We start from the raw sequence: 27,942 nt of genomic DNA, 5'->3' as shown, positions 1-27,942 counted from the left end.
GCTTCCAGTATGTAGTGAACCGCAGTTAAAAATAGAAAAGACACCATTCGTTGTTTGAATGTCACAGTGAGGTAGCTTCTAGAACATAGTGAACCGTCACAGAGAGGTAGCTTCTAGAACATAGTGAACCGTCACAGAGAGGTAGCTTCCAGTACATAGTGAACTGTCACAGTGAGGTAGCTTCCAGAACATTGTGAACCGTCACAGTGAGGTAGCTTCCAGTACATAGTGAACTCAGTCCGGTACGTCCTGTGCCTGCTCCCCGTACTCGCCCTGATGTACGCCTCCACAGCCCAGTACATCCTGTGCTAGCTCCCCGCACTCGCCGTCCGAAGTGTGTCATTGTTCCGGTACAAGTTGTGCCGGTTCTACGCACCAGGTCTCCAGTGCGCCTCCACAGCCCAGTACGTCCTGTGCTAGCGCTCCGCACTGGCCGTGAGAAGTGTGTCATTGTTCCGGTACAAGTTTTGCCGGTTCTACGCACCAGGTCTCCAGTGCGCCTCCACAGTCCGGTACGTCCTGTGCCTGCTCCTCGCACTCGCCCTGAAGAGCTTGTCACCAGTCCGGTGCAACCTGTACTGGCCCCACGCATCAGGCCTCCAGTGCGCCTCCCCAGTCCGGTACTTCCAGTCCGGTGACGGTCCCCAGTCCAGAGCTTCCGGCGACGGTCCCCAGTCTAGAGATTCCGGCGATGGTTCATAGTCCAGAGATTCCGGCGATGGTTCATAGTCCGGAACCTCCGGCGACGGTTCACAGTCCAGAACCTCCTACGACGGTCCACAGTCCGGAACCTCTTAAGACGGTCCACAGTCCGGAACCTCCTACGACGGTCCACAGTCCGGAACCTCTTACGACGGTCCACAGTCCGGAACCTCCTACGACGGTCCACAGTCCGGAACCTTCTACGACGGTCCACAGGCCGGAGCCCTCCTTTGCGCCGGTGCCCAGTCCAGGCACGGCGTCCAGTCCTGCTCCATGGCCGGAGCCTCCCTCTGCGCCGATGCCCAGTCCAGGCACGGTGTCCAGTCCCGCTCCAAGGCCGGAGCCTTCCTCTGCGCAGGTGCCCAGTCCGGGCAAGGCGGCCAACTCAGCTCCATGGCCGGGGCCCTCTGCGCCGAGGCCCAGTCCGGGCAAGGCGTTCTACCCGGCTCCATGGCCGAACCCGTGGGTACGGAGTGGGTACTACGCCCCGCACCGGAGCCTCCCCTATAGAGTCAGGTTTTGCGGCCGGCGTCCGCACCTTTGGGGGGGGGGGGTACTGTCACGCCCTGACCATAGAAAGCCTTTTAGTCTCTATGTTGGGTAGGTCAGGGTGTGACTAGGGTGGGCTATCTAGGATGTTTTATGTCTATGTTGGCCTGGTATGGTCCCAATCAGAGGCAGCTGTTTATCGTTGTCCCTGATTGGGGATCATATTTAGGCAGCCATTTCCCCACTGTTTTTTTGTGGGATCCACGCTGCGCCTTGGTCCGTCTCTACACACAACCGTGACAATAAGTAGGTGTGTCCAAACTTTTGACCGGTACTTGCTTAATTAATTAGATTAATATTATGATGTTTCTATCCCATGAAAAATGAAAAACCCTCTGGGTTTCTGTTAGGATGGAAGTGAAAATATGGCGCAGTACAACGTGACGGTCGGCAGTACAGTACAGGGTTATTTAGGGAAAGAATCCCTGTGTCATGCGGACGAGAGACTGGGGTTCAAAGCCCCGATGGGGAGGAAGGAGTAGGCTTGTCTCAGAGCAGTTCGAAACGGTGCTACAGTAGTTCAATTAACTTCAATTGATAAAGTATTTTTAGCCACAATCGGCCCCAACCCCAATTAATACATTTGGGCACAGGCCATAGCGTGCTGGACTTCAGGCTAGAATGTTAAGGGTTCAAAACCTGCTCCCTGGTTGTTTCATTACAATTATTATGCCGGTCTCAGAGCAAATAGCCTGGATTGTTACTCCCATCTCATTCCTCGCTCCCTTCCACACATCATTCAGCAAGCTTGTGGGCATGCTGGCAGCATGTACTGTTTTTTATTCTGTATGTATGAATTACAAATCAGCCTTCATGTTTCTTGTCTATTGCGTAGTTACAATGTGTAATCATTGATGTCCCAGGAGCAGGAGTGGTAAACACTGTTGAAGTGTATAATTGTAATGTAACATTCGTCGTTAAATGAATAGCAAGGTGCAGCGGGGCAGGCGTACATTTTCTTTAATTATAAAAGTTCCACCCCAAAAAAAACAATAAACAACGTAAGCGTAAAGCTAGGAGTGCAACATATGCAAAAAGACAAGATCCCACAACTGAAGGTGGGAAAAGGGGCTGCCTAAGTATGATCCCCAATCAGAGACAACGATAGACAGCTGCCTCTGATTGGGGACCATACTCTGCAAGCAAAGAAATATAAACATAGATTTCCCACCCTAGTCACACCCTGACCTACCAAATAGAGAATTTAAAGGATCTCTAAGGTCAGGGTGGGACATGTAATATATACATGCAGACACAGCATCATTCAAATAATTTTTATTTTTTATTTTTTAAATTTTACCTTTATTTAACCAGGCAAGTCAGTTAAGAACAAATTCTTATTTTCAATGACGGCCTAGGAACAGTGGGTTAACTGCCTGTTCAGGGGCAGAACGGCAGATTTGTACCTTGTCAGCTAATGGAGTTTGATACACCTGGTATCGGATATGACTGGAAATAAACTTGCTAAATAGTGATTTTCATAAATTAACTTTATGACCAAAAAATTATGCACAATCGTTGGTCTCATCATCAACTAACATATTCCTCTCAATTGTAAATGTTTTGACTCGTTGTGACGTTCTAACTACTTACATTTGTTTCCACTATAATGTTTTGTCAGCCATCTTTGCTGAAGAAAGTCACCAGGGACGGGTGGCTCGCGTCAAATTCGTTATTGGAACCACTCGATATGATTGGTCATGTAAAAACCTCGGGACCCAAATGCATAATGAGTGCTCTAATGTAGAAAATAGTAAAAAATAAAGAAAAACCCTTTAATGAGTAAATGTGTCCAAACTTTTGACTAGTACTGTATATTCATATATAGTATACATTGTGTATATCTGTGTCCATATTGTCCATGAGTTTCTAGTACATAGACCATATGGTTCAACAGAAAATAGACTAATGAATGAACAAAGCAACTAATCAACAATAGCATTATTTTCAATTACTTCTGCAACTTGTCCAACTGTTTACTTTTTTCACAACTGCTACCAGTCTGACGCCAAAACATTGACAACAAATACATATTGACGCAGCCTCTCTGTCCCCATTGTCCCCGGCCCTGACTGGCTGGATAGTTTGTCTCCATTGTCCCTGGCCCTGACTGGCTGGATAGTTTGTCTCCATTGCCCCCGGCCCTGACTGGCTGGATAGTCTGTAGTCTGTCCCCATTGCCCCTGGCTGGATACACACAGAGCAGGCTTTTCTTTTGGCTAATAAAAGGCCATAATGGCAGCCATTGTCTCACACCTGGCTTTGTTTCTAACCCTGGACTATACTCTACACTGTGCACAGGACTCAGGTTCACCTGCCTGCCTGCGTGACTGGGTGGATGTACTCTCCCTCTCTCCGGCCATGTGAGAGGGGAGGGAGGAAACAGCCCAGCCACAGAGCCCAGCCACAGAGGATGGCAGGATGCTCATTTGCATCCAAGTACAGAGTCCAAGAGACGTTGGCTGAGAGAGAGAGAGAGAGAGAGAGAGAGAGAGAGAGAGAGAGAGAGAGAGAGAGAGAGAGAGAGATAGAGAGAGAAGAGAGAGAGAGAGACAAGAGAGCAAGAGAGAGAGACAGACAGACAGAGGCAGAGAGGATACCACAAAGCTTCCCTTACGTCCAGTGTTCGGCCCAGCGGTGCTGTGTTGTGGAGATGCAGTAGGGTCAGTCAGTGTAGTGTTGACTCTGTAAACACAACTTCCTGGATGGCTCTGTAGTCCAGGAGTGTTCAGGACAGGTAGCGTTAGGTAGTGCTGGGCAAACATCTGTCGAAGCCTGGAGACTAGGACTCAGTGACTGACGTCTCCATGGAAGGGTAAGGGTGTGCCACTGTCAGCCAGAACTGCCTACTGCTGGGAAGAGAAGACTGAGGAGTGCTGAGGCAACGTTAGTGTAGTGCTGTCCTGGCTGGACAAACACCTGTTGAAGCCTGGAGATTGCAGAAGGACTATACCATTACCATACTGACTGACTGACTGCTCCACTGTAGGCTAATTGGTGTGCAGCAGTCAGTCTACCTACTGGACTATAGACTACCACACACTGACTGACTGACTGACTGACTGACTGACTGGCTGGCTGGCTGACTGGCTGACTGGCTGGCTGGCTGGTTGACTGGCTGGCTGGTTGACTGGCTGACTGACAGGCTGGCTGACTGGCTGGCTGGCTGGCTGACTGACAGGCTGGCTGGCTGACAGGCTGGCTGACTGGCTGTGACTGCTCCATGGTATGGAGGGAGTGCCGCTGTAGGACCTTGTCAGCCTACCTACAGCTGTGGGAAGACAAGACTGAGGAGGAGTTGCATAACTTCAGACTTTGGACACAGCAGTTCTTTGGGAGGGTGGACTTGATGGGAAAGGGAGGGAAATGAAGGAGGAGGCGTGAGAATTTCCGAAGGACAGAAGTCAGCACAGGTTATTGTTGCTGTAGTTAACAGTGAGTACAGGATTACAGATTATTGTTGCTGGAGTTTACAGTGAGGACAGAATTACAGATATATGTTAGGTTGAGCCATCATATCCCACCACCCCATGTGGATCAACTGATCAACTGATTGACTGGTTGCAGACAGATAGATGAATCCACCTCAAACGAACCAAGATGGACCCCAGTCTGGATCTGAACCCCAGTTGACATGCTCTAGTCATGTGTCCCTCTCTGAGCGGTGATGTAAGACAGCCGTTATCAAGTCTGTTTGGTCTTCCTAACTGATCGTGATCCTTTCTGAGCTTTGGACTAGCTGATTAGCTGAGACCGTTCTAAGGAGGAAGGAGGAACTACTTTGGATGTATTAAATGAGTTGATTCTGGCTATTCTGAGGAGAAGCTACTTTTCCCTTGACCACTAGGGCTTGACTCTGGCTATTCTGAAGAGAAACTACTTTTCCCAGGAGCACTAGGGCTTGACTCTGGCTGTATGTCACCAAAGGATGGATGAGACCCCAGACATCAGTAGTGACTCAGACAGGTGTGTGACTGTTCTCTATCATCTGTTTATACCTAACAACAGGTACACTACATAACAGTTGTCATGCTTTTAGTTCTGTGTACTACAGAGGAAGAAAGGCTATATGCTCACTCTCTCTCTCTTTCTCTTTCCCTCACTTCCTCCCTCCCTCCCTATTTCTCTCTCTGTCAGTAATTAACTGTGTGTGCTCCCAATGTTGGGTCAAGAGGTCAACTGTGAAGCCCATCCCACAGACAAGGGTCTCATTTACAATGGTGCCCTGAATACAAACATTTTCATAATCAAGAAAATAAATAAAATAAAATACAACAAAAATATTTAAAAAAACAACAAGGTACAATTACAATACTACAATGTCAACCAATAAACCATTACAGTCAATAGAAACAACCACAATCCTCAGTGAATGAATTTAACACAAGAGTCCTAAACTGCCCTAGCGGAACCAGGGAATCAAGATGCAAGGAATTTCGCAGGTTATTCCTACAATGGGGGGCACTAAAACTAAGGAGGATTTACCTAAATTGGTCGAGAACAGAGAGAACAGAGCTAACCAACCCTGAGAGCTAACCAACCCTGAGAGCTAACCAAACCTGAGAGTTAACCAACCCTGAGAGTTAACCAACCCTGAGAGTTAACCAACCCCGAGAGTTAACCAACCCTGAGAGCTAAGCAACCCTGAGAGCTAACCAACCCTGAGAGTTAACCAACCCAGAGAGCTAACCAACACTGAGAGCTAACCAACACTAACCAACCCTGAGAGCTAACCAACCCTGAGAGCTAACCAACCCTGAGAGCTAACCAACCCTGAGAGCTAACCAACCCTGAGAGCTAACCAACCCTGAGAGTTAACCAACCCAGAGAGCTAACCAACCCAGAGAGCTAACCAATCCTGAGAGCTAACCAACCCTGAGAGCTAACCAACCCTGAGAGCTAACCAACCCTGAGAGTTAACCAACCCAGAGAGCTAACCAACCCTGAGAGCTAACCAACCTGAGAGCTAACCAACCCTGAGAGCTAACCAACCCTGAGAGCTAACCAACCCTGAGAGCTAACCAACCCTGAGAGCTAACCAACCCTGAGAGCTAATCAACCCTGAGAGCAACAGTTAACCAACCCTGAGAGCTAACCAACCCTGAGAGTTAACCAACCCAGAGAGCTCATTTATATAGATCTTTTATATAGCAACACAGTTTGGTAAGTTGGAGGCTTGTTTAGTAGAGCTTTTCAAACAGGAAGGTGATTTACGGGACTTCAATGAGGACTAGCCAACCTTTTGATAAAGGATGCAATGAAGTGTATTAAAACTGTCACCTGTGATAAAGTGAAGGGCACTATGGTAGACGGCATCCAAAGGTTTAAGAGTAGTGGTTGCTGCAATCTGGTCAATGGTGTTACCATAGCCATGAACTGGCTGGAAATATGTAGTCCATTTGAAACAAAGTTGACTTTACAATCTGCTTTCTGCTATTTCGGGAGAGGCAAGATCTATTTCCTAAAATTAAAAAAAGAAGAAGCCCACTTTAAATCTTAACTTTTTAACAAGTTCATCCGTATGTTTTTTTAAACATTACATCTTTGTCAATCTAAATGCCCAGATATTTATAGGTGGCAACCTGATCAATGGGAGACCCATCCAGTGAATAAATATACATAATATTAAATCATATAAATCATATTAAGTCCAATGTTTAAACCAACCAGGGCTTTCTGTAAGGCAACAAGGTCAGATTGCAGCTCTAACATATCCAACTGTTTGGGCAATGGCATACATAACAGAATCGTCTGCATACAGATTCATTTAACAAGTTTTAACAGATAGACCAATATTATTTATATAAATAGTAAAGAGAAACGGGTCCTAATACCGATCCCTGAGGTACACCTTTCATAATATCTAGGAAACTGGACTTAACATCATCAGAAATCACACATTGTGTCCTGTCTGACAGATCATTCTCAAACGACTTGCAAGAAAGCCTGACCCAGGCCTATTTCAGTCAACAGGGTCGAATAACTTTTGAAAGGCAGCACAATAATTTTTATGATCTAAGCAATTTAACACATCATCTTAAACGAGCGTAGCAGCTGAAATGGTGCTTAGTCTCTTTCCAGATTGTAGGGATAACACCAGAACCAATTTTCAATTAAAAAATATAGGTCAATGGTTCTGCAATAAGTAAGGGCAGAGAGCTGTAGTAAGAAGGGTTCAAGTAAATCAGCTTTTTAACATCAATCTTTAGCACTAAGGTACATCATAGACATTAAGTGGAGTGAAATTAAAATAAAGTATGTTCATTTTAGTGCATTATTCTCTACAATCTGTTTTTTGAGATGACTAAAGGACTCCCTCTAGTGGAATGAGATGAATTTTCAGAGACTTTCCTTTCAAACAGATGGCCAGCTGAAGTAAAATGGTTATTAAATGGTTATTCATTTGTCTAGTATGGGACCAGAGGCTGTTAAATCCTTCTTAACCAAGATTCAGTTACAAATAGAGCGTCCGCGTTGGTTTGAGAAACCAGAGTTAAAAATAATTTTTCTCAAGTAAACTTCTGGCATGTACTTGAATCAGCCCAAGGCCTCAGCTGCTGAATTTGAGATCAGACAAGAGTAGGCCTAATCCATGAGGGACTCAGCATGGTTCACTGTGCTGTCTGAACCCAGAATCAAATATTGCCTGCTAGCTTGCTTATCGATTTATGCTAACTGTCTGTCACGAGAGACTACTGTGATGCTAGCTTAGCTAGTGTAACGGATGTGAAACGGCTAGCTAGTTAGCGGTGGTGCGCTCTAAATAGCGTTTCAATCGGTGACGTCACTTGCTCTGAGACCTTGAAGTAGTGGTTCCCTTTGCTCTGCAAGGGCCATGGCTTTTGTGGAACGATGGGTAACGATGCTTCGTGGGTGACTGTTGTTGATGTGTGCAGAGGGTCCCTGGTTCGCGCCCGGGTATGGGCGAGGGGACGGTCTAAAGTTATACTGTTACACTAGGTCATTCTTCAGTCTGTCCACAGGGGCTACGTTCCCTCCAGACAGAAACTATCTATTGGGCAAAAAGTAGTTGAATAAAAAAAAATCCACGTAATTTCCCCCCGAAAATACGTTGAATCAACGTGGAAAACTGATTGGATTTGAAAAAAGTCATCCATTTTTTTAAATTCACCAAATGTTTAACCTAAATCCAATGACGTGAACCAAATGTAAACCAAAACTAGACGCTGAAATGAAGTCTGTGCCCAGTGGGTAGAGAGCAGAGAGAGCTAACTGCTGACTCCCTCCGGTCCAATGTGACACTCAGGAATGCCTGTAAATATTTAACAATGAGAGCAAAGAGAGCTAACTGCTAACTCCCTCCAGTCCAATGTGACACTCAGAAATGCTGTAAATATTTATCAACGCCTTGTAAGACTGCTGCTGAGGTGCCAAATGTCTCCGCCTATCACTGATCATTATTTCTCCTTATGCTTACACAAAGGATACCGCAAAACACACAGTGAGTGCCATCTAACCATGGTGGGTAGCTTAGCGGTTAGAGAGGCGAGCCAGCAATCGGAGGGTTACCGGTTTGAATCCCAGGTCCGGTAGGAAGTGAGCTGGCAACCGAAGGGTTCAAATCCTAGATGCCAATTGCCTTGCCGTTGTGCCCTTGAGCAATGCACTTAACCCCCCCACAACAACAGCTCCCTGGGCGCCCAGTGTGGCAGCACCCTGCACCTCTCCAAAAACTGTAGACATTAGAGGAGGCTGGTGGAAGGCGCTATAGGAGGACAGGCTCATTGTAATGGCTGGAATTGAATTAACAGTCCAACATGGTTTCCATATGTTTGTTGTTGAGCAGGTGTAGGGAAATGATCATCTAGTTGATACACACCCTACAGTAGGACTACAGTATCAGTATTGACACTACGGTTTCCATATGTTTGTTGTGGAGCAGGTGTAGGGAAATTATCATCTAATACACACCCTACAGTACACACCCTTGATACACACCCTACAGTAGGACTACAGTACCACCCTACAGTAGGACTACAGTACCACCCTACGGTAGGACTACAGTACCAGTATTGACACTACGCACGGATTGGATGACTTTGGGAATTTCAGTAAGCAACAATTTGATGCCTTCAACAGCATTAGCCTAACTTTATTCCAATATGTGTGTCATTCAGTGCTATTTATTCCCACAGTAGTCCATTATGGATCCATCCAGTAGTGGTTAGAAAACAGTGCATTTTTTATTTTACTAGGCAAGTCAGTTAAGAACAAATTCTTATTTTCAATGACGGCCTAGGAACAGTGGGTTAACTGCCTGTTCAGGGGCAGAACGACAGATTTGTACCTTGCCAGCTCGGGGGTTTGAACTTGCAACCTTCCAGTTACTAGTCCAACGCTCTAACCACTAGGCTACCCTGCCACCCCGTGTGGTGGGCTATGTGAAGTGATGGGTGATGCCTTGCAAAGTTTACAGCTGCCAGGAGGATAGTACTAACGGGCGTTGCCTAGAAACATCAAGAGCTGTAAGAGCATAGTGCATACCAAGACCACCTCAGCATTACGGTTCATTTTCGTTAATAAGCCGTAGGCAGAACTTTACCGCAATGATGACTAGGTCGTTAGGCAGAAATAAAAAGTTTTGGCTTTGATACTGGCAACACCTTTCAGATATATAGAAAAGGCGGCCATTTTTTCACGTCGTGGTAAAGTCGTCAGCATGGTAAAGTTGATGGAAAACGTGTCAGTATGAAAGGGATATATACAGGGGGCGCTTACTTTCACTGGGGACGGGGGACATAACCCCCCCACATTCTGAAATTGCATTTTTGTCCACCCCCAGTTTTATCATTGGGAATGTGATACAAAACAAGACAACGGTGTGCTTTAGGACCATGCGGACACCTCCCAGTGGTCGGGTTGGCTGTTTGGAGTGTTTATCCAACTGGATACAACATATAGTGTATATATAAAAAAATTATATATATATTGCCCCCCCATTTCTAAAACCAAACTTGCGTCCCTGGATAAATATGTGTGTAAACCGTGGGTAAATAATGTTTGTAAACTTTAATACAAAAAGCATTCTTCATTATACTAAAAGCATTAATGTAGCATGATATTATCAGTGTTAGTTCTGTTAACTGCTGTGTGATGGCAGTGCAAGGCAGTATGCGTAGAGGGTACTGTAGTCCTACTGCAGGGTGTGGATGTAGTCCTACTGTAGGGTGTGGATGTAGTCCTACTGCAGGGTGTGGATGTAGTCCTACTGTAGGGTGTGGATGTAGTCCTACTGCAGGGTGTGGATGCGTAGAGGGTACTGTAGTCCTACTGCAAGGCAGGATGCGTAGAGGGTACTGTAGTCCTACTGCAAGGCAGGATGCGTAGAGGGTACTGTAGTCCTACTGCAAGGCAGTATGCGTAGAGGGTACTGTAGTCCTACTGCAGGGTGTGGATGTAGTCCTACTGTAGGGTGTGGATGTAGTCCTGCTGCAGGGTGGTACTGTAGTCCTACTGCAAGGCAGGATGCGTAGAGGGTACTGTAGTCCTACTGCAGGGTGTGGATGTAGTCCTACTGCAGGGTGTGGATGTAGTCCTACTGCAAGGCAGGATGCGTAGAGGGTACTGTAGTCCTACTGTAGGGTGGTACTGTAGTCCTACTGTAGGGTGGTACTGTAGTTCTACTGTAGGGTGGTACTGTAGTTCTACTGTAGGGTGGTACTGTAGTCCTACTGTAGGGTGGTACTGTAGTCCTACTGTAGAGTGGTACTGTAGTCCTACTGCAGGGTGGTACTGTAGTCCTACTGCAGGGTGGTACTGTAGTCCTACTGTAGGGTGTGGATGTAGTCCTACTGCAGGGTGGTACTGTAGTCCTACTGCAGGGTGTAGATGTAGTTCTACTGTAGGGTGTGGATGTAGTCCTACTGCAGGGTGGTACTGTAGTCCTACTGCAGGGTGCGGATGTAGGTCTACTGCAGGGTGGTACTGTAGTCCTACTGCAGGGTGGTACTGTAGTCCTACTGCAGGGTGGTACTGTAGTCCTACTGTAGGGTGGTACTGTAGTCTTACTGCAGGGTGGTACTGTAGTCCTACTGCAGGGTGTGGATGTAGTCCTACTGCAGGGTGTGGATGTAGTTCTACTGCAGGGTGGTACTGTAGTTCTACTGTAGGGTGTAGATGTAGTTCTACTGTAGGGTGTGGATGTAGTCCTACTGCAGGGTGGTACTGTAGTCCTACTGCAGGGTGTAGATGTAGTTCTACTGCAGGGTGGTACTGTAGTCCTACTGTAGGGTGGTACTGTAGTCCTACTGCTGGGTGTGGATGTAGTCCTACTGCAGGGTGGTACTGTAGTCCTACTGTAGGGTGGTACTGTAGTTCTACTGTAGGGTGGTACTGTAGTCCTACTGTAGGGTGGTACTGTAGTCCTACTGTAGGGTGGTACTCTAGTTCTACTGTAGGGTGGTACTGTAGTCCTACTGCATGGTGGTACTGTAGTCCTACTGCAGGGTGTGGATGTAGTCCTACTGCAGGGTGGTACTGTAGTCCTACTGTAGGGTGGTACTGTAGTCCTACTGCAGGGTGGTACTGTATTCCTACTGTAGGGTGGTACTGTAGTCCTACTGCAGGGTGGTACTGTAGTCCTACTGCAGGGTGTGGATGTAGTTCTACTGCAGGGTGGTACTGTAGTCCTACTGTAGGGTGGTACTGTAGTCCTACTGTAGGGTGGTACTGTAGTCCTACTGCAGGGTGGTACTGTAGTCCTACTGTAGGGTGTGTATGTAGTCCTACTGTAGGGTGGTACTGTAGTCCTACTGCAAGGTGTGGATGTAGTTCTACCGTAGGGTGTGGATGTAGTCCTACTGCAGGGTGGTACTGTAGTCCTATTGTAGGGTGGTACTGTAGTCCTACTGCAGGGTGTGGAGGTAGTCCTACTGTAGGGTGGTACTGTAGTTCTACTGCAGGGTGGTACTGTAGTCCTACTGCAGGGTGGTACTGTAGTCCTACTGCAGGGTGGTACTGTAGTCCTACTGTAGGGTGGTACTGTAGTCCTACTGCAGGGTGTAGATGTAGTCCTACTGCAGGGTGGTACTGTAGTCCTACTGCAGGGTGTGGATGTAGTCCTACTACAGGGTGGTACTGTAGTCCTACTGCAGGGTGTGGATGTAGTCCTACTGCAGGGTGTGGATGTAGTCCTACTGTAGGGTGGTACTGTAGTCCTACTGCAGGGTGGTACTGTAGTCCTACTGCAGGGTGTGGATATAGTCCTACTGTAGGGTGGTACTGTAGTCCTACTGCAGGGTGGTACTGTAGTCCTACTGTAGGGTGGTACTGTAGTCCTACTGCAGGGTGGTACTGTAATCCTACTGTATGGTGGTACTGTAGTCTTACTGCAGGGTGGTACTGTAGTCCTACTGCAGGGTGTGGATGTAGTCCTACTGCAGGGTGTGGATGTAGTTCTACTGCAGGGTGTGGATGTAGTCCTACTGTAGGGTGTAGGCCTACTTTAGACGTCCCAACACCCACCAGTGAGAGGGGTGACCTAGTGTGTGTGTGTTTGTGTCCTGGCTCTGTCGCTATGGATACAACCCAGATCGCCCTATCCTGTCGTCAGGGCGGGTTGGCATGCGAGGAATTTGAAGGGAAGGCTTGAAGAGAAGGTTGGAGGGGTGAGTGGCGCATCTCTCCCCCTGCAGAGCAGACATCCCCCACCCCACCCATTCACTCCTGCTGTCTGGTTTTAATTAGACTCGTTAAATATGTAAATGTATGTAAATGTGACAAAGCGTGACGGAGAGACAGTCACATGAAGATTTAACAAGTTCTTCTTCGGTGATGAGACTTTAACACAGTCTTTTCTTTTCAAACATCAACATACCCTAAATATGATACAACAGGACAATCCAGAAAAATGTTTCATTTTCCCGACTTAATGTCTATAAGCCGTTAGCTGGCCCAGTTTATGTAGCAGCCATCGTTCTGAGGAGAGGTGTGAACAGTGTGAATAGTAGTTATGAGGGGTTAATTAACACTAGAACTGCTAAAGCAGTCATTTGGACTGCTCATGAGGTAAAACATTTTATTACATTTTTTTAAGTCATGCCCCTCTTTGTCCTTGACTTGTCCTAAATAAGTCTATATAACAATCTGTTGTTGTTCGAATCTTAATATCACTAACAGAACTGGAGTTACAACCTGTTTTAGGAGGGCATGTCATTTTTTTAATGGTTTCCCCCCGTTGCCCCTCCTTCTCCTCACAGTAGGGCCTGCTCCTCTCCTTCTCCTAACAGTAGGGCCTGCTCCCCTCCTTCTCCTCACAGTAGGGCCTGCTCCCCTCCTTCTCCTGACAGTAGGGCCTGCTCCCCTCCTACTCCTGACAGTAGGACCTGCTCCCCTCCTACTCCTGACAGTAGGGCCTGCTCCCCTCCTTCTCCCAACAGTAAGGCCTGCTCCCCCCTACTCCTGACAGTAGGGCCTGCTCCCCTCCTACTCCTGACAGTAGGGCCTGCTCCCCTCCTTCTCCTCACAGTAAGGCCTGCTCCCCTCCTTCTCCCAACAGTAAGGCCTGCTCCCCTCCTACTCCTGACAGTAGGGCCTGCTCCCCTCCTTCTCCTGACAGTAGGGCCTGCTCCCCTCCTTCTCCTGACAGTAGGGCCTGCTCCCCTCCTACTCCTGACAGTTGAAGGTGTCATTCCCAGTTGATAACCACCCTGATAATTGCCTCAAAACCGAACCTAAACTATACCAAATCTAATGTAATTTCAAACAGATGAAATAAATGAAGTAAAGTATGATGGGGGAGAATGGGTGAGTTGATGAGTGAGGGGGGAGTGAACTATGCATCATTGTTTAATCACCAATAGTGAATAAAGAACAAGGGCAGGCAATTCTGTTGCATTGATCTATTGTAATTATAATCTTAAAATGGTATGTACCCTATATCAGTCCAGCGAATCAAAGCAGTCTCATCAGTCTCCTCTGGTCTACTTGGAGAAGGCTACACAGTGAACGTGTGCATCCTGTAGAATGGCAAGAAGAGCCAGACGAATGGATGCACATGCTGCGTTAGCACTGCTACAAAATCTGAATGAAAACGACTCCGATGGACGAAATGGATCATGACATTTCTGATGATTAATCTTCTGGTTCTGAGCCTCATCCTCTGAGCCTCATCCTGAACCTCCACCTCTGATGATTAATCTTCTGGTTCTGAGCCTCATCCTGAACCTTCTCTTCTGGTTCTGAGCCTCATCCTGAACCTCCTCTTCTGGTTCTGAGCCTCATCCTGAACCTCCTCTTCTGGTTCTGTGCCTCATCCTGAACCTCTACCTCTGATGATTAATCTTCTGGTTCTGAGCCTCATCCTGAATTTATACCTCAGAGCCCCCCCCCAACAAAAAAAACCCAGAACGGTGCACACTGAGCAGTTATCCTCGCCACTACCAAATGAAAAGTTGAGACGGGAGAGAGGAAGGGATGGCCAACGTTTAGATAGAACAAGCCCGTGACAATGCTACGGGCCGATTATCAGCACAAAATGTCATCACTGAGAGAGCAGGCTCTACAGTATGTCTCAAGCAAAAAAGAACATCAGCAACGCACTCACTAGCTCTCGTTGTTTATGTGGCATGGACATCCTCCAACTGATGCCATTGCGTTAAGACGCACACACCATGCAAGCTGATAGTAATTGACAATTTGTGACTGCTGTCATATCGACACTTATATTCATGATCATGCCATTGTTGTTTTTGTGCTGAGTTTCAGTATTTGTCAAGGCCGCTTGGCGCTTATAATGATGTTTAGGCTACTAATGTTTTCGTCATTTGACCGTCTTGCTGATCATGCGTCTTGGTAGTTGTTTTTTAAATTTATTTTGTTGTTATAAAAATAAACTGTTACTGTGTTCCAACACATTTTTTTTTTACGAGGCAAGTCAGTTAAGAACAAATTCTTATTTTCAATGACGGCCTAGGAACAGTGGGTTAACTGCCTGTTCAGGGGCAGAACAACAGATTTATACCTTGTCAGGTCAGGGATTCGATCTTGCAACCTTTCGGTTACTAGTCCAACGCTCTAACCACTAGGCTACCCTGCCGCTTTCTGTTTCATAGTTGTAACAAAGGCACTCAACAAAAACACCTGAATTGTCACACAGGCCTGGTCGGTTAGCTAGCTAATGTCTGTCACACAGGCCTGGTCGGTTAGCTAGCTACTGTCTGTCACACAGGCCTGGTCGGTTAGCTAGCTACTGTCTGTCATACAGGCCTGGTTGGTTAGCTAGCTACTGTCTGTCACACAGGCCTGGTCGGCTAGCTACTGTCTGTCACACAGGCCTGGTCGGTTAGCTAGCTACTGTCTGTCATACAGGCCTGGTTGGTTAGCTAGCTACTGTCTGTCATACAGGCCTGGTCGGTTAGCTAGCTACTGGCTGTCATACAGGCCTGGTCGGTTAGCTAGCTACTGTCTGTCATACAGGCCTGGTCGGTTAGCTAGCTACTGCCTGTCACACAGGCCTGGTCGGTTAGCTAGCTACTGGATGTCATACAGGCCTGGTCGGTTAGCTAGCTACTGTCTGTCACACAGGCCTGGTCGGTTAGCTAGCTACTGCCTGTCACACAGGCCTGGTCGGTTAGCTAGCTACTGTCTGTCTGCAGCATTCTCTTGGTTGATAATGACTTACTGTCCGTCTGCAGCATTCTCTTGGTTGATAATGACTTACTGTCCGTCTGCAGCATTCTCTTGGTTGATAATGACTTACTGTCCGTCTGCAGCATTCTCTTGGTTGATAATGACTTACTGTCCGTCTGCAGCATTCTCTTGGTTGATAATGACATACTGTCTGTCTGTAGCATTCTCTTGGTTGATAATGACTTACTGTCCGTCTGCAGCATTCTCTTGGTTGAAAATGACTTACTGTCTGTCTGCAGCATTCTCTTGGTTGATAATGACTTACTGTCCGTCTGCAGCATTCTCTTGGTTGATAATGACATACTGTCTGTCTGCAGCATTCTCTTGGTTGATAATGACTTACTGTCTGTCTGTAGCATTTTCTTGGTTGATAATGACTTACTGTCCGTCTGCAGCATTCTCTTGGTTGAAAATGACTTACTGTCTGTCTGCAGCATTCTCTTGGTTGATAATGACTTACTGTCTGTCTGCAGCATTCTCTTGGTTGATAATGACTTACTGTCTGTCTGCAGCATTCTCTTGGTTGATAATGACTTACTGTCTGTCTGCAGCATTCTCTTGGTTGAAAATGACTTACTGTCTGTCTGCAGCATTCTCTTGGTTGAAAATGACTTACTGTCCGTCTGCTGGCTCTATAAGAGAGCGACATCACACCCTCCACAGACTTTCCGTCTCACTCAGAGGTTTTCAGCTGGGCTTGCTTTCTTTTGTTTGTCTGTTTTCTGATGCAGACGATGAGAGAGAGAACGAGAGAGCGGTTGTTTATAGATGGATGCAAAGCAGCACAGTTTTGACACAGTGACTATGGGGTGGGTTTTAAATTACTGCCCTATCCAGGTCAGCTTCATGCATATTCATATTTGGTAGTAGGTACAGTTTAGACATAAGATAATTCTACTGTATTTTATGATACTGTATTGTATGATACTGTATTATTTGATACTTTATTATATTATACTGTATTTCCAGATTGCCTTCACATATATGGCCTCAATGAGCAAGTGAGGGATATAAGATTATACACAGTGTTTGTTGCTAGTTCTCTTTTTTCTAATGGAGATAATAAGAGAGTAGTCAGTAGATATCAGCAACACAGTTATGACTATAGCACCACAATGACATAGTAGACAATAACTACAACCTAGAACTATAGCACCACTATGACATAGTAGACAATAACTACAACCTAGAACTATAGCACCACTGTGACATAGTACACAATAACTACAACCTAGAACTATAGCACCACTATGACATAGTAGACAATAACTACAACCTAGAACTATAGCACCACTGTGACATAGTAGACAATAACTACAACCTAGAACTATAGCACCACTATGACATAGTACACAATAACTACAACCTAGAACTATAGCACCACTATGACATAGTACACAATAACTACAACCTTGAACTATAGCACTACTGTGACATAGTACACAATATCTACAACCCAGAACTATAGCACTACTATGACATAGTACACAATAACTACAACCTAGAACTATAGCACCACTATGACATAGTACACAATAACTACAACCTTGAACTATAGCACCACTGTGACATAGTACACAATAACTACAACCCAGAACTATAGCTCTACTATGACATGGTACACAATAACTCCAACCTAGAACTATAGCACCACTATGACATAGTACACAATAACTACAACCTAGAACTATAGCACCACTGTGACATAGTACACAATAACTGCAACCTAGAACTATAGCACCACTATGACATAGTACACAATAACAACCTAGAACTATAGCACCACTGTGACATAGTACACAATAACTGCAACCTAGAACTATAGCACCACTATGACATAGTACACAATAACAACCTAGAACTATAGCACCACTATGACATAGTACACAATAACTACAACCTAGAACTATAGCATCACTATGATATAGTACACAATAACTACAACCTAGAACTATAGCACCACTGTGACATAGTACACAATAACTGCAACCTAGAACTATAGCACCACTATGACATAGTACACAATAACTACAACCTAGAACTATAGCACCACTGTGACATAGTACACAATAACTGCAACCTAGAACTATAGCACCACTATGACATAGTACACAATAACAACCTAGAACTATAGCACCACTATGACATAGTACACAATAACTACAACCTAGAACTATAGCATCACTATGATATAGTACACAATAACTACAACCTTGAACTATAGCACCACTATGACATAGTACACAATAACTACAACCTAGTCTGATTTCCCTTTCTATCCATCCGACTCCATAAGTGAAACTAATATAGTAAACGGCTCATCTGTCCAGTCAAAATGTAAGAAATCTTACTAGCTATCGACTATTGGGCCAATATTCTGATTAACATAAAAATGTTTCACTCTTTATGCGATGCAGAGAACACGGAAAGAATAATGATCATTTAATTACCATACTGAATTGTTGTAATGTTTGTTTATGTGTCAAATAATCCCATAAGGGATGGGTTGCCAATTGGTGATTTGACACAAAAATAAAATGTAATTTATTCATATATCGTGTCATTTGAGGTCATATGTGTGGAATGTGTATATAAACAAATCAAAGAAGACTTAAACGCATAAACAATCATTTGTATGTGAACCAATCAGAGAAGAGGTAACCTCATAAACAATGATGTGTATATGAACCAATCAGAGAAGTGTTAACCTCATAAACAAAAACGCATCTCATTAGCCTAGTTAACTACTGTACTGCTCTGGAGAGAGGAGAGACTAGAGGCATTGTCTGCATCCCAAATGGCTCTCGTATGACTCTGTTCAGAAGTAGTGCATTATAGTGCACATGCGGCATATGTAGGCAACAACTGCAACATTTTTTTTTTCATGACAATACATTTACTGATAGATTAGTACATGACTACTGACACTGGGTACTATATTGAGTGTTAGCGATCTATCTAAGGTGTTTAGAATTTTCACTTCCTCGTGGTGAATTAGCCTATGATGTTAGTGCACATAAAGATGTAGGCAAATTCATCTCTATTGAACAACAATTCATGAAAATCACTGGATTAGATTGGACATCATAATATCTTGAGTCATGTGTTCCTGTTAGAAGATTCAACAAACAATGAAACAACAAACATTTATTGATTAGCCTTCCTTCTCAGTGTTCTATTACATCATCTAAAGCTCTATGAATGACTAAGGTGATTACAAAACATTTATTTTCTGTGAGAAAAAAATTGGTGCGACCAAACCAGTTGGTGGCACAACCAACTGAAAAAGTTAGTCTGGAGTCCTGGCTTCAGCCTAGACGCCTGACTGGCAAAGCTACTCCTTTTCGTGTTTATTGGTCAATGAAAATGAAGAGTGACAGGAAAGTAGGAAGGAGAGAGTGTGTTAGAATGGTAGAATGACTCGGATTTAAACCCACTCCAACAGAGGAGCTTACATATCCTCAAAAGGTTCTACAGTTGCACCATCGAGAGCATCCTGACTGGTTGCATCACTGCCTGGTATAGCAACTGCTCTGCCTCCGACCGCGAGGCACTACAGAGTGTAGTGCGAACTGCCCAGTACATCACTGGGGCCAAGCTTCCTGCCATCCAGGACCCCTATACCAGGCGGTGTCAGAGGAAGGCCATAAAAATTGTCAAAGACTCCAGCCACCCTAGTCATAGACTGTTCTCTCTGCTACCACACGGCAAGCGGTACCGGAGCACCAAGTCTAGGTCCAAGAGCCTTCTAAACAGCTTCTACCCCCAAGCCATAAGACTCCTGAACATCTAGTCAAATGGCTACCCAGACTAGTGATTTGACATATGTTCTGAGGGCAGCGGCTGTAACCATCCACTACACCACCCCAGGCCACACGCTACTGTTGAATAGCACCGGCTGTAACTATCCACTACACCACCTCAGGCCACAAGCTACTGTTGAATAGCACCGGCTGTAACCATCCACTACACCACCTCAGGCCACATGCTACTGTTGAATAGCACCGGCTGTAACCATCCACTACACAGTTAGTAAGGATTTAGCTAGTTAGTAAGGATTTAGCTAGTTTGCAAGGATTTAGCTAGTTAGTAAGGATTTAGCTAGTTAGTAAGGACTTAGCTAGTTAGTAAGGACTTAGGTAGTTAGTAAGGATTTAGCTAGTTAGTAAGGACTTAGCTAGTTAGCAAGGATTTAGCTAGTTAGTAAGGATTTAGCTAGTTAGTAAGGACTTAGCTAGTTAGTAAGGATTTAGCTAGTTAGTAAGGATATAGCTAGTTAGTAAGGACTTAGCTAGTTAGTAAGGATTTAGCTAGTTAGTAAGGACTTAGCTAGTTAGTAGGGATTTAGCTAGTTAGTAAGGACTTAGCTAGTTAGTAAGGATTTAGCTAGTTAGTAAGGACTTAGCTAGATAGTAAGGACTTAGCTAGTTAGTAAGGATTTAGCTAGTTATGAATGCCGTGCCACAACGAAGAGCTGACCCATTTGACCTCCTCTTGACCTTTAACTCAGATCAGTTTAAAATCCTGTTTGCTTTCCTTGTTGTTGATAAGCTGGGAGTGCTGTGAAAACATCGTGGTGAAGAAAGAATTAGCCGGGTCTGGATGTGACACATTATACACAATTACCTCTTCTGGTTTAGTGGTTCACTTTAAGTACGGGAGCATTCACTGTATATTAACCCATGTTGGGTTGGTACTGGGTTGGTACGTGCTGGGTTGGTACTGGGTTGGTACGTGCTGGGTTGGTACTGGGTTGGTACGTGCTGGGTTGGTACTGGGTTGGTACGTGCTGGGTTGGTACTGGGTTGGTACTGGGTTGGTACGTGCTGGGTTGGTACGTGCTGGGTTGGTACGTGCTGGGTTGGTACTGGGTTGGTACTGGGTTGGTACGTGCTGGGTTGGTACGTGCTGGGTTGGTACGTGCTGGGTTGGTACGTGCTGGGTTGGTACTGGGTTGGTACTGGGTTGGTACTGGGTTGGTACGTGCTGGGTTGGTACTGGGTTGGTACGTGCTGGGTTGGTACTGGGTTGGTACGTGCTGGGTTGGTACTGGGTTGGTACGTGCTGGGTTGGTACTGGGTTGGTACTGGGTTGGTACTGGGTTGGTACGTGTTGGGTTGGTACGTGCTGGGTTGGTACTGGGTTGGTACTGGGTTGGTACGTGTTGGGTTGGTACGTGCTGGGTTGGTACGTGCTGGGTTGGTACGTGCTGGGTTGGTACTGGGTTGGTACGTGCTGGGTTGGTACTGGGTTGGTACGTGCTGGGTTGGTACGTGCTGGGTTGGTACGTGCTGGGTTGGTACTGGGTTGGTACGTGCTGGGTTGGTACTGGGTTGGTACTGGGTTGGTACGTGTTGGGTTGGTACGTGCTGGGTTGGTACGTGCTGGGTTGGTACTGGGTTGGTACTGGGTTGGTACTGGGTTGGTACGTGCTGGGTTGGTACTGGGTTGGTACGTGCTGGGTTGGTACTGGGTTGGTACGTGCTGGGTTGGTACTGGGTTGGTACGTGCTGGGTTGGTAATGGGTTGGTACGTGCTGGGTTGGTACTGGGTTGGTACTGGGTTGGTACTGGGTTGGTACTGGGTTGGTGCTGGGTTGGTACTGGGTTGGTACTGGGTTGGTACGTGCTGGGTTGGTACTGGGTTGGTACTGGGTTGGTACGTGCTGGGTTGGTACTGGGTTGGTACGTGCTGGGTTGGTACTGGGTTGGTACGTGCTGGGTTGGTACTGGGTTGGTACATGCTGGGTTGGTACTGGGTTGGTACGTGCTGGGTTGGTACCGGGTTGGTACCGGGTTGGTACTGGGTTGGTATTGGGTTGGTACTGGGTTGGTACTGGGTTAGTACTGGGTTGGTACGTGCTGGGTTGGTACTGGGTTGGTACTGGGTTGGTACGTGCTGGGTTGGTACTGGGTTGGTACATGCTGGGTTGGTACTGGGTTGGTACGTGCTGGGTTGGTACTGGGTTGGTACGTGCTGGGTTGGTACTGGGGTTGGTACTGGGTTGGTACGTGCTGGGTTGGTACTGGGTTGGTACATGCTGGGTTGGTACTGGGTTGGTACGTGCTGGGTTGGTACTGGGTTGGTACGTGCTGGGTTGGTACTGGGTTGGTACGTGCTGGGTTGGTACTGGGTTGGTACGTGCTGGGTTGGTACTGGGTTGGTACGTGCTGGGTTGGTACTGGGTTGGTACTGGGTTGGTACGTGCTGGGTTGGTACTGGGTTGGTACTGGGTTGGTACGTGCTGGGTTGGTACTGGGTTGGTACTGGGTTGGTACTGGGTTGGTACGTGCTGGGTTGGTACTGGGTTGGTACGTGCTGGGTTGGTACTGGCTTGGTACATGCTGGGTTGGTACTGGGTTGGTACATGCTGGGTTGGTACTGGGTTGGTACATTCCCGGGTTGGTATTGGTTTGGTACTGGGTTGGTACTGGGTTGGTACTGGGTTGGTACATGCCCGGGTTGGTACTGGGTTGGTACTGGGTTGGTACCGGGTTGGTACCGGGTTGGTACTGGGTTGGTATTGGGTTGGTACTGGGTTGGTACTGGGTTGGTACTGGGATGGTATTGGGTTGGTACTGGGATGTTATTGGGTTGGTACTGGGTTGGTATTGGGTTGGTACTGGGTTGGTCCCGGGTTGGTACTGGGTTGGTACTGGGTTGGTATTGGGTTGGTACCGGGGTGGTACTGGGTCGGTAAATCAAATCAAATCAAATTTATTTATATAGCCCTTCGTACATCAGCTGATATCTCAAAGTGCTGTACAGAAACCCAGCCTAAAACCCCAAACAGCAAGCAATGCAGGTGTAGAAGCACGGTACTGGGTTGGTATTGGGTTGGTACTGTGTCGGTATTGGGTTGGTACTGTGTCGGTACTGGGTCGGTACCGGGTTGGTAGGCTACTCTGTCAGCTGACAGTGGTGAGTAGTAGTGCTTTCCCTCTCACTGCTCTGACTATCTCTGTCTCTTCCTCAGGGAGTGCTGCCCAGGCTCCTGCTGTAGTGACCCCACCCTCACCCCACTGACCCTGCCCAACCTCACCCCCCTACCCATCGGCCCTCCCTCGGACCACCACACCCCCCTCTCCTCCGTTCACGGACCCCCCAGAGAAAATCGAGGAGGATGTTCTGGAGGAGTTAAACTACGCATCAAAAACAGGTCAGTCCTGGGCCAGTCTCTGTATGCCTCTATGGGCAAGTTTACCGGAAAAGCTATTTCAATAGATATTCTCCATTGAACATGCTTTTTTTTAGGCCACAACTAGGTTTAATCTTGGTCAGGGAAACCAGCCCTATAAGGCCTCTGTGTGAGTAGTGTTACTTCTGTAAACAGTTTGCTGCTGTCCCTGTCTTCTCACCCCAACCTGGGCTCGAACCAGAGACCCTCTGAACTGCCTCCTACGAAGCAGCGTTACCTATCGCTCCACAAAAGCCTCGGTCCTTGCAGAGAAAAGGGAAACGACTACTTCAAGGTCTCAGAGCGAGTGACGTCACTGATTGAAACGTTACTAGCGCACACTGCTAACTAGCTAGGCATTTCACAGATGTTCCACTTAAAGTAGCCTGGCTGGATATACTGTATGTACATTATGTCTATTTGGGTGTGTTTCTGAACAGTACAAGTGTTTTGGGTCTGTGTGGGTAATGTTTGCATTGTGTTTGTGTATCTGGGTGTGGCATCCATCTTTGACTCTACTGAGATTTGAGTCAGACTCTGTTTATGTTTGTTTGACTTTGTTTAGATGGGGAGAGAGAGAGAGAGAGAGAGAGAGAGAGAGAGAGAGAGAGAGAGAGAGAGAGAGAGAGAGAGAGAGAGAGAGAGAGAGAGAGAGAGAGAGAGAGAGAGAGAGAGAGAGAGAGAGAGAGAGAGAGAGAGAGAGAGAGAGAGAGAGAGAGAGAGAGAGAGAGAGAGAGAGAGAGAGAGAGAGAGAGAGAGAGAGAGAGAGAGAGAGAGAGAGAGAGAGAGAGATATAAACAGAGTGAAAGAGAGAGAAAGAGACAGAGGGAGGGAGAGAGTTGAAAGAGGCTTGAGAGAGAAAGAAATCAAGACAGAGAGATAGACAGAGAGAATGAAAGAGAGAGAGAGAGAGAGAGAGAGAGAGAGAGAGAGAGAGATCGAGAAAGGAAGATTAAAAAAATAGAGAAAGAGAGATATAATAAGAATAAGTTCATTTTCACTGTTTATTTCACTTTTGTATATTTATCTACCTCACTTGCTTTGGCAATGTTAACATGTTTCCCATGCCAATAAAGCTCCTCAAATTGAATTGAACAAGAGAGAGACAGAGAAAGGTAAAAAAGTTCAGCGAGAGGGGATAGATATTCATAGCTATCGGCCCTTGTCCTGTCTGGTTCAGGAAGAGAAGGGGTTGTGTCCCAGACGGTACCCGTTTCCATATATGGTCCACTTCTTTTAACCAGGGCCCACATAGGAAGGAAGCTCTACGGGATGCTCCTGTCCCCAACCATTGTTATGTGACCACTTCCAATCTTCATGTCTCTCACGCTGCAGGAAACAGGAAATAAGGGGGAATTTATACAGGAAGTCATGTTAGTGAAAGGAATCAAGTCAAACGGTATTCGTCACAAGCTTTGTAAACAACAGGTAGAGACTAACAGTGGAATACTTACTTATGGGCCCTTCCCAACACTGTAGAGAGAAAGAAAATAGAGAAATAATAGAAAAGTAAAACAAGTAATAATACATGTAATAATAGATACACAATGAGTAATGATAACTAGGCTATATACACAGGGTACCGGTATTGAGTAATGATAACTAGGCTATATACACAGGGTACCAGTACTGAGTAATGATAACTAGGCTATATACACAGGGTACCAGTACTGAGTAATGATAACTAGGCTATATACACAGGGTACCAGTACTGAGTAATGATAACTAGGCTATATACACAGGGTACCAGTACTGAGTAATGATAACTAGGCTATAAACTCTTTAAAAACAGACAGACCATCTTGATAAATAGGACCAAACAGATCAGATCAAGCCGCCCAGAAGGTTCATCCTGGCCGTTCCATGGCGTAGTGGAGTGGAGCACCGCCCATTTTAGTTGGTACCGTTTCAGCAGAATGTTCAAAGTGAACTGAATAATTCTACAGTGTTCTAATCGTTCTGTCTCCCTTCTGTTGTCTGTCTGTATCCTAAAGGGCCCCCTATGACCAACAGTGTTCTAATCGTTCTGTCTCCCTTCTGTTGTCTGTCTGTATCCTAAAGGGCCCCCTATTACCAACAGTGTTCTAATCGTTCTGTCTCCCTTCTGTTGTCTGTCTGTATCCTAAAGGGCCCCTATGACCAACAGTGTTCTAATCGTTCTGTCTCCCTTCTGTTGGCTGTCTGTATCCTAAAGGGCCCCCTATGACCAACAGTGTTCTAATCGTTCTGTCTCCCTTCTGTTGTCTGTCTGTATCCTAAAGGGCCCCCTATGACCAACAGTGTTCTAATCGTTCTGTCTCCCTTCTGTTGGCTGTCTGTATCCTAAAGGGCCCCCTATGACCAACAGTGTTCTAATCGTTCTGTCTCCCTTCTGTTGTCTGTCTGTATCCTAAAGGGCCCCCTATGACCAACAGTGTTCTAATCGTTCTGTCTCCCTTCTGTTGTCTGTCTGTATCCTAAAAGGCCCCCTATTACCAACAGTGCCCTCGGAAACTATTCAGAGCCCTTTACGTTTTCAATATTTTGTTACGTCACAGCCTTATTCTAAAATCTGGGGAAGGATACCAAAAAACATTTCTGCAGCATTGAAGGTTAATGGAAGATGTTTGGAACCACCAAGACTCTTCCTGGAGCTGGCCGCCCGGCAAAACTGAGTAATGGGTGGAGAAGGGCCTTGGTCAGGGGAGTGACCAAGAACCTGATGGTCACTCTGACAGAGATCTAGAGTTTCTCTGTGGAGAAGGGAGAACCTCACAGAAGGACAACCATCTCTGCAGCACTCCACCAATCAGGCCTTTATGGTAGAGTGGCCAGATGGAAGCCACTCCTCAGTAAAAGGCACATGACAGCCTGCTTGGAGTTTGCTTAAAGGCACTCTCAGACCATGAGAAACAAGATGATCTGGTCTGATGAAACGAAGATTGAACTCTTTGGCCTGAATATGAAGGGTCACGTCTGGAGGTAACCTGGCACCATCCCTACGGTGAAGCATGGTGGTGGCAGCATCATGCTGTGGGGATGTTTTTCAGTGGCAGAGACTGGGAGACTAGTCAGGATCGAGGGAAAGATGAACGGAGGAAAGTATAGAGAGATCCTAGATAAAAACCTGCCCCAGAGTGCTCAGGACCTCAGACTGGAGCAGAGGTTCAACTTCCAACAGGACAATGACCCTAAGCACACAGCCAAGACAACGCAGGAGTGGCTTCGAGACAAGTCTCTGAATGTCTTTGAGTGGCCCAGCCAACTTGACAGAGCTTGAGAGGATCTGCAGAGAAGAATGGGAGAACCTCCCCAAATACAGGTGTGCCAAGCTTGTAGCGTCATTACCCAAGAAGACTCTAGGCTGTAATCGCTGCCAAAGGTGCTTCAATAAAGTGCTGAGTAAAGGGACTAAATACTTATGTAAATGTTATAATTTCCGTTTTTTAAAAATTTATTTATAAATGAGCAAATATTTCTAAAAACCTGGTTTTTCTGTTGTCATTATGGGGTATTGTTTGTAGATTGATAAGGGGAAAAAAACGATTTAATAAATTTTAGAAGAAAGCTGACAATGGGTTTGAAAACTTTCCGAAGGCACTGTATGAAGTGGCTATGGACCCTGGTCAAACGAAGTGCACTAGAAAGGTACTAGGGTGCCATTTGGGAGTCAGACTCTGATAAATGGATGGATGTTATTGGAGGCCTAGTGAAGGCATTGCTATAGAAACCGTCTGTAAAACCATGGCACTGTAATTTCATTGTGTACACAACACTACCAGCCAAATATGTCTGTGTAGACCTAGTCTAGGGCTTCGCTGTGTTACGGCTGCGCAGTGCAGAATATGTAGAGAGAAAAAAGGACTTTCTAACAATGTCTTAGGGTTTGACTTCTGTACAAACTGGCCCTTTCCTGTGAGAGCAGAGTAGAGTAGAGTAGAGTAGGGCAGGGCAGGGCAGGGCAGAGTAGAGTAGAGTAGGGCAGAGTAGGGCAGAGTAGGGCAGAGTAGAGTAGGGCAGAGCAGAGCAGAGTAGAGTAGAGTAGGGCAGAGCAGAGTAGAGTAGAGTAGGGCAGAGCAGAGCAGAGTAGAGTAGGGCAGAGCAGAGTAGGGCAGAGCAGGGCAGAGCAGAGCAGGGCAGAGCAGACTAGTTGGAGCTTAGTTTCTCCATCTACTGTATGTCATTTGGCAGTTTGAACTTAAAACCCAGTTGCTATGGTGATCTCCTCTGTTCTCCTCCTAAATTGGATATCCTTGAGTTTACTGAAGACTCTCTGTCTCACAGAATGTAAACTGTTCTAGAACCGTAATACTTTAATTAAATGGAATTCAGACAAGCTTTACAAACGAGTTTATCTAACAAATGTATTAGACAATATTGTATATTTATCTAGTCTGATTTATGGTACATAAACTGAATGACCTCATGCATTGTGTTCCTTATTTCAATCCAGAGCCATGCATGTATATGGGTCTGTTTCTAAACTCTAATCTGATAGAACGGAGACCATGACGTGTCCTTGCGTCAGTCCGAGGTGAGGTAAGACCAAGGTTGTCCTCTGACTTTGTTTAATTGAATATGTCACTAAGGTAAGCCAGTGTCATTTCATCAGTAGAATGCATCACCTCTCTTCACCGAACTTGTCGTTGTTAGATGAACACCATACTACAGCAGGACTAGTCCAGGTTGGAAGGCTTCCCAGATCAGTGTTAGAGCCAAAACAGTAAAGCAACGCTGGATCAACCAAGCCTGGATGTAATATGTAGGCCGAAAAACAAGATTGACAGTATAAGCTATTTTGTGTACTGGACAGGGAGTTGGGTTAGTGGTCTGAACTATGTTATCTTCTAGGAGCACATGCTTTTTTATTTGTGTGAGACTCAAAG

The 27,942-nt window shown here is 46.0% G+C and overlaps 1 protein-coding gene across 4 annotated transcripts in view; it reads left to right on the top strand.

The window, feature by feature from the left end:
• Positions 1-27,942, top strand: part of LOC112259485 (protein Shroom3) — a 122,575-nt gene that overhangs the window by 35,485 nt on the left and 59,148 nt on the right. For 3 of the 4 annotated variants that reach the window (XM_042326435.1, XM_042326436.1, XM_042326434.1), the window contains one exon: positions 22,877-23,059. In XM_042326435.1, coding sequence (XP_042182369.1) covers positions 22,877-23,059 — 183 coding nt within the window. Of the gene's footprint in view, positions 1-4,648; positions 5,218-22,876; positions 23,060-27,942 lie in introns of those variants that run through there. The other variant, XM_042326437.1, reaches the window with a different exon arrangement.

Source organism: Oncorhynchus tshawytscha, linkage group LG09 (genome assembly GCF_018296145.1).
Source record: "Oncorhynchus tshawytscha isolate Ot180627B linkage group LG09, Otsh_v2.0, whole genome shotgun sequence".
Lineage (NCBI taxonomy): Eukaryota > Metazoa > Chordata > Actinopteri > Salmoniformes > Salmonidae > Oncorhynchus > Oncorhynchus tshawytscha.
This window is presented reverse-complemented; position numbering and strand designations above follow the sequence as displayed.